Source organism: Nomascus leucogenys, unplaced genomic scaffold (genome assembly GCF_006542625.1).
Source record: "Nomascus leucogenys isolate Asia unplaced genomic scaffold, Asia_NLE_v1 Super-Scaffold_285, whole genome shotgun sequence".
Lineage (NCBI taxonomy): Eukaryota > Metazoa > Chordata > Mammalia > Primates > Hylobatidae > Nomascus > Nomascus leucogenys.
Window position 1 is genome coordinate 2,226,314 of NW_022095770.1, and position 8,052 is coordinate 2,234,365.

The 8,052-nt window shown below is 40.3% G+C and overlaps 1 protein-coding gene across 1 annotated transcript; it reads left to right on the forward strand.

Annotated features, from left to right (window-relative positions):
- The first annotated feature begins 838 nt into the window (after nucleotides 1-838).
- LOC100592392 (keratin-associated protein 1-3-like) lies at nucleotides 839-1,333 on the forward strand. The gene has a single exon (XM_003278287.4). The coding sequence runs from the start codon at nucleotides 839-841 to the stop codon at nucleotides 1,331-1,333; it is 495 nt and encodes a 164-aa protein (XP_003278335.2).
- The last annotated feature ends 6,719 nt before the right edge of the window (nucleotides 1,334-8,052 follow it).

Below are 8,052 nucleotides of genomic sequence, written 5' to 3' on the forward strand. Positions count from 1 at the left end.
AGACTCTTTCATGAGAGGTACTACAGCTTGAAAGTTCTCTTTAATCATGTGTGAGTGGTATTGATATCCATGAATCATGCCTTTTACTCCACCTATCAATAAACATTTATTGAATCAGATTCAATAAACATTTATTAAGGTTCTACTACAAACTAAGGACTCTGCTGGATACCTTCCTAAATACTATGTCAGTTTGGTTTCCAAGAACAGATTTCTGGTCTGGAACAGGAATAATATTCATATATTCCAAATTGGTTGAAATCAAAGGAACTATAACCGGTAATTCAATAGGACATTGGAACAAAAAACAAAAAAAGGTGAAATCTGCAAATTATGTATGACCAAAGGTACTCCTTCAGTTCAGTAGATGTCCAGATATCCAAAATTCAATAGAATTTAGTCTATATATCTAGGAGGAAAAAATAATAGTTAAATACAACAGCACAATTATTACTCTTAGCCTTCGAGGTCTGGATAGATTGTCACGTGGAATAACTATTATATAAAATGAGAGCATTCATTTGGACTAAAATGGAAGAACTCTTTGAACATGGGAAACCACAAACATATTCCAAAGAGCAAAAGACTGATATGAAGACTCCAGAAGAAACTATAAAACAGAGTAATTTCTAAACTATTGCTCATAATGTGTCATAAGTATTTCAACGTAAGCCAATCAGAGATCCACTGAGAAACAAATTTAAACAAAAACAAAGAAAGTATGTTAACAATTTTGTAAACAGCAGCTGGTTCAGATATAAAAGGGCCAATGTGGAAGTCACCACCAAAACTCAGAAACTCCTCCAGCAACCTAACTCTCAACCCAGCTCCCGACACCATGACCTGCTGCCAGACCAGCTTCTGTGGATATCCCAGCTTCTCCACCAGTGGGACATGCGGCTCCAGCTGCTGCCAGCCAAGCTGCTGTGAGACCAGCTGCTGCCAGCCAAGCTGCTGCCAGACCAGCTTCTGCGGATTTCCCAGGTTCTCAACCAGTGGGACCTGCAGCTCCAGCTGCTGCCAGCCAAGCTGCTGTGAGACCAGCTGTTGCCAGCCAAGCTGCTGCCAGACCAGCTCCTGCGGAACTGGCTGTGGCATTGGTGGTGGCATCAGCTATGGCCAGGAGGGCAGCAGTGGAGCTGTGAGCACCCGTATCAGGTGGTGCCGCCCAGACTGCCGTGTGGAGGGTACCTGCCTGCCCCCCTGCTGTGTGGTGAGCTGCACACCCCCATCCTGCTGTCAACTGCACCATGCCCAGGCCTCCTGCTGCCGCCCGTCCTACTGTGGACAGTCCTGCTGCCGCCCAGTCTGCTGCTATGAGCCCACTTGCTGAAAGCCAGTTTGCTTATTTTCAATTGCCTAGGTCACAGTGTCTCTAAACTGTTCATCCCTTGACTACCCCTGGACCGCTAACAAGTTCTCAGACTTTGCATTGCCTGTGATGGAGACTACTAAGTATATGAGCTCACAATTCTATCTGATTCCATTCTACAATGAATACCTTGACCCTTCACTGGGGACACAGAAATGCTACAAAGCCACCTGCTGATCATCAATTTGCTTGGGATATACTATTTCTGATATTTCTGCAGGATTAAAAATTACTGACATGTTGTGGAATTTATCCGTGAGAACTATCCACAAGTCTAATGTTTCCATGCTTTATAATCTATTTTATCTTGTTTACCTAAAATTTTTTGCAACATGAAAGACACCAAATTATAGCCAAGTGACATTCCTCAAGTGTCACCAGAGAGAATGGGAAGCTCATCACCCAACATTCAGCTTCTAAGAAGTAGGCTGGACTTTCTACATTTTAACATCTGATCCATCCCTTGGTTTTTGGATCATAATGATCTTGCCTGCTGGATATTTCAGTTATATCTGTGATACAATGTCTTCTGTCATTTCTTAATAAATATTATATATTAGGCAAAGAAACCATTGTCTTTGTTTTCACTTGTACATCACCTGGTTTAACTGCTTATAATTCAAGAATGTCTACTCGAGGCCAAGAGCAGTGGTTCACACCTGTAATCCTAGCAATTTGGGAGGCTGAGGCGGGTGGATTACCTGAGCCCACGAGTTTGAGACCAGCCTGGGCAACATGGGGAACCCTGTCTCTACTAAAAATACAAAAAAAAAAATTAGCTGGGCGTGGTGGTGCACACCTGTAGTCCCAGCTACTTGGGAGGCTGAGGCAGGAGAATCGCTTGAACCCAGGAGGCAGAGGTTTCAGTGAGCTGAGATCATGCTACTGCACTCCATTACACTATGCAATAAACTGCAGTAAGCTCTCAAAATGGCAATTTCCTATATATGACACCAAAGAAGACATAAAGTGCACTAAACAGTTAAGTAATGGTAAAAAGACACATATTTCCAAGTCCAAAGCAAATGTGGGAGCCTTTCTTTTATTGAGGATCATTGGCCATGTAAGGGTAGGTGGACAATGAAAGGGATGAAGCAAGATGAATTAAGGTATTAAAGGATGGAGACAAGAATGAAAAGGGGGAGAAGAGAACAAAATATAAGAGAAAAGACAGCGAGAAGACACAGTAAAAAAGGCTGGGTACGAGAGGCTGAAAGAAAAGGAGGAAGAGTGATGGAGAAGACACACGTGAAGGGAAAGGAGGTGATCCAGCGTGGCCTTGTTAGTACCACATGCTGTGCATGTGCCAAGTACACATCATGCGAACTTTGCTTCACATAACATCTATACCGATCCTGTGAAATAGATATTGTGATCCTGGCTTGTAGCTAAGTAAGTCTACAAGAAGTTAAATAGCTTGCTTACAGTCACATAGCTCATAAGTTTAGAACGAAAACTGAAATCTGAATGCAACTCTGACTCCAAAATTTATGGAGAGAATGAAATTAAGAAAATAGATATAAAGGAACGTGTGGGAAAGTTTATAAGATTTAAAGACGGCTATTTTGGAGACTGTGGGCTTCAGCATAAGTTACTCTGTGCTTCTGGTTAAGTTGTGGTCTCAGAACGCCACATCCTCCCTACTATACTCAGCTTTATGATGTTAGTGATGAAATCTGCAAGCCACATTGTTGCTTTTGCAGCTCTCCATATTAGGCCTTGCTCCAGCCAGCCAGCACCCCATCCTCAGAATTCTGAGTCAGGTCCACTGGGACTATCTTCCAAGTTCAGAGACATCAGAACATGTCAAGAAAAAATATGACTGTCAGTTCTGCATGACTCAGCCTCTAAACATATACATTTTAATAACTCCTAACTCTTCCTTTGTTCCTTCAACCCTAGGGTCAGTAGCTGCTTCCTGTAGTTGCTACTTCCATGTTCAAATAATTGGCATGGATTTTGTCTCCTCACTAGATGCTGACTGATAGAAAAGTTGTTACCAGGAGTGGTCCTGGAAAGTAGACCTTCATAGATGGGACTTGGGGATTGCTTTGGTAAAGTCCCTGAGCTTGAGCCCAGTGTTAAACTCCTTGCCAATAAAAAATGAAATGCATCGCATGCAATAACATCATCATTATTACTTTGGTTGTTTAAATAAAGTACCAATTGAAATAAGTGGCTTGGGGGCCCAAGTTGCTGCTGCTCTTGACTCTTAAGACAGTCATGATGATTATAAGCGTTGTTGTGGAGAATGTCTTCTGAGTGTACTGTGTGCTTTCAGAAAGAAAAATGGCAAATTCAAGACCTTAATATCTCAGGTCAGGTCATAATCAGAGATCCAGAAAAGATTCAGTAGCAGCCCTAAAATAATCACTTGTTTGTTATAGCCACAGGACTGATACTGCCCCATATTAAACACTAACTAAATTTAATCGTGTGAGTTGCATAATTGAAAGATAAGTTGAATTCACAGCTTCAGCAAGACTGTCATGTGAAACTTAGCGAACTGGCAAGGAAGAAGTTTTAGAATTGAAACCTGGCATAAGGATTTCTGTCTGAACTCAAAGTGGGCTGAGGATCTTGAATCTCCAAGTCATTCTGAGCTTCCTTTACCAGTAAAAATAGATTTCCCTCCTGAGTCCGATGAGAACAGCTGTCCACTGCTGGAAAACCCTCTAATAACCTCATTTGGGAAAGGTACTTATATGGAATGCCTATTGTCCTGAATAGCCACCACAACTATACCTTTTTCCTACTAGTCCTGTATTTCTGATCAAATTTCAGGTGCTCCATAGGGCAAAATACGATGTATGATCCAGGAAAAATAGCTCATACATGAAAAAGCATGCAATAGACCAAAATCCAGAATACTGACAACACAAAATGCTGACAAGAATATGAAGCAATAGGAACTCTCATTCATTGCTGGTGGGAATGGAAAATGGTACAGCCACTTTGCAAGACAGTTTGACGGTTTCTTACAAAACTAAACATATTCTTACCATACAATCCAGCAAGCATACAACTTGGTATATACCTTTAAAAGTTGAAAACATATGTCCACTCAAAAACCTGCATATGGATGTTTAAAGTAGCTTTATTCATAATTGCCCAAACTTGAAAACAACCAAGATGCCCTTCAGTAGGAGAATGGATAAACTGTGGTACATCCAGACAATGAAATACTATTTAGTGCTGAAAAGAAATGAGTTATCAAGCCATGAAAAGACATAGATGAAATTTAAATGCTTATGACTAAATGAAAGAAGCCAATTTGAAAAGGCTATATACTGTATGACTCCAAGTATATGACATTCTGAAAAAAGTAAAACTATGGAGACTAAAAAAATGAGTGGTTGCCCGGGGTTAAGGGTAAAAGGGGTGGAGTAGGAACAACAAAAAAGGATTTTAGGGCAGTGAAATTATTCTGTATGATACTATAAGGTGGGTACAAATTATGTATTTATCCAAACCCATAAAATGAACTACAACAAAAGTGAACCCAAATGAAAACTATGGACTCTGGGTGATTATGTGTCAATGTAGATTTATCAATTGTAAAAAATGTATCACTCTAGTGGGGGATGTTGATAATGGGGGAAGCTACACATGTGTGAAAACAGGGGGTATATAGGAAACCTGTGTGCTCGATTTTGCTGTGAACTCAAAACTACTCTGGAAATAAAGTGTATTTTTAAAAAGCATTATTGTATTATTATATATTAGCAGAAACCTGAGGAATATGTGTAAGTGTATTTTTAGGGTAGTAAACCAAAGAAGATGGAATATGACACTCCAATAATCTCACTTGGGGAAGTTGCTTATAAGGAATGCCTAAATGATGTGATTACACTTAAAGATTCTGGATGTAAAATTTTTGTACAAAGAATTATTTGATTTGTTGGTTTAAACTTGAAATCAACAATGGCCTATGTTTACTGATGCTCAGATGTCAGGACATTTTTGACATAATGTAAAGGAAAGGAATCAAAGACTTAAGGAGACAGGAATTTTGGAGAAGATTTATCATATGACAATGCACACATACACATCACCAAGTAACTTCCCAAAGGTTCCAGAGAAAACTGCCTTCACTCAAGGCTTTTATATTCATGGGGGACTCTTGCAATAGCCTAGATATGATGGTGGAGATACTCCCTCTCTTTGATTTCAGTAGAGATAATAGGATCTCAGAGCACTGGAAGCTAAGTCACAAAACTTGACTACCAAAGTAAAAGGAAGTGCAGTTGGCCTGTTTGAATTGCGTGGGTCCACTTACACGCAGATTTTTTTCAACCAAACACTGATTGAAATACAGTATTCTCAAGATGCAAAACTTGCATATATGGAGGGCCAACTTTTCATAAACACTCCACAGGGCTGAGTATGAGACTTGAATATGTGCAGATTTTGTATATGCAGGAGGCCTGGAACCAATCCCCCCGACCCAGTACACTGAGAGACAACTGTACATTCACTGTAAAGAGAAACAGAGATATAGTGGTAGCCAGAATGCTTTGACCCACCGGGATCTGTCAGTAGTTAGTTTATTATGGTATCCTTGGAATGAAATTAAGGGAAGCCTATTAAAATGTTGGTTGATAACTATACTCAGATGTTAGGGGGATTGTATTAGTTTCCAATCGCTCCTCTAACAAATTACCACAAAATTGGCAACCTAAAACAACACAAATGTATTATTTCACAGATTCTGTGGGTCAGGAGTACAGCAGGGCATGGCGAGATTCTTTGCTCTAGGTCTTATGGGAGTAAAACCAAAGTATCAGCTGGTTCTCATCTGAGGCTCAGTCTTCTTCCAGGAATTGTTTTATTGGCAGGATTCATTTCCTTCTCATGTTTTCATATAGTCCTCTCCATCTTCAAACCAGCAGTGGTAGGTCAAGTTCATGTTATACTTTTGAATCTTTCTGATTTCCTACCCTACCCCCACTTCCCTCTCCAATGTCCTCTTCTGCTCTCAGCTGGGAAAAAATGTTCTGCTTTTAAGGGCACATATAATTACACTGGACGCACCTGGATAATTTAGGATATTCTCACCATCTTGAAGTCAACTGATTAATAACCTTAATTACATTTGAAATGTCCCTTTTGTTATGCAGCAGAACATATTCATGGTCATGACACAAGGGCTCAGAGGCCTTGGAGGCTGAAATTCTGCCAATCACAGGAACTATTAGATACTAAGTTGACACTGATTTCTAGAGACCCAAATGCCATTGGGCCTCCAAAAAAAAGTGGTGACATTTGGTGGCCAGATGATAGTTAGAATCTTGGTCTACATTTGAATCACAGTGGACCCAGTGGGCCTGCAGAACAATTCCCCAATTTGTGAATGCATAATTGGAATAATCATGCTTGACAACTGGCAGAATCCCCACACTGGCACTGAGGAATAAAGCTCATTTGGTAAAAAGGGCCAAGTTGAAGCCCCCAGAAGTTTCCTTGATACAAGAATAGTAAATAAAAAATAATATTATATTGATGGGAAAATTTTGAAGATGGGTGCCATTATCAGAGACTTGGAAAAAGATGAGTTGTGATACCTACCATCTCCCCATTGAGCTTGTTTATCTCTTGGACAAAGCAGATAAACCCCGGAGTATAATAGAACAACTATGTATTATTATTTTAAATGAAGTCAGGTGGTGACCTCAACTGGAGATGATGTTTCAAATGCTGTATCTTGAATGGAGCAAATTAAGACAGTCCCTGGCACCTGATATAAAGCTATTGACATGAAAATGCATTTTTCTCTGTATCAGGGCAACCAGAAGTACTTTTCTTTGACCTGGCATGGCCAACAGTAACCTTCCAAGCATTGCCTCAGGGCTATGTCAACTATCCTGCTCTCTGTCCTAATATACTCATGGTATTAATCATCTTGACTTTCCATACAACATCATAACAGTCCACTACATCAATGACATCATGCTGGTTACATTTGATGAGCAGGAAGTAACAAGTACCTTAGAGGACTTGGTAAAACATTAATGAACTCCAGGGCAAGAAACAAACTCTACAAAAATTAAAAAGCTCGTCACCTCAATGAAGTTTCTTGGAGTCCAATTGTCTGGAACACACTGATATATCCTTTCCAAGGTGAAAGAAAAACTGCTGTATTTTAAGCTAACTTCGGCTACAAAGGCACAACTCTTGGTGGGCATTTTTGTATTTTGGGGTCAACATATACCATATTTGAGTGTGTTATTTCAACCCACTTAATGAATAACTCAAAATGCTGCTAGGTTTTAGGGGGGACAAGAGCAAGAGAAGGCTCTAAAGAAAAGTCCCAGCTATGGGCGTGGTGGCGCGCACCTGTAATCCCAGCTACTTGAGAGACTGAGGCAGGAGAATTGCTTGAACCTGGGAGGCAGAACTTGCAGTGAGCCCGGATCATGCCACTGCACTCCAGCCTGGGTGACAGAGCAAGACTCCATTAAAAAAAAAAAGAAGAAGAAGAAGAAAGAAAGAAAAGTCCCAACTACAATTCAAGCTGCTATTTCATTTGAGCCTTACAAGCCAGCACATCCAACCATATTAGAAGTGTCTGTGGAAAACACATGCTCACTGTATGTAGCCTCTGGCAAGCATCAATAGAAGAATTACAGGTCAGACTTACAAGGTTTTGGGGAAAATCCATGACCTTCTCTGAAAATAAC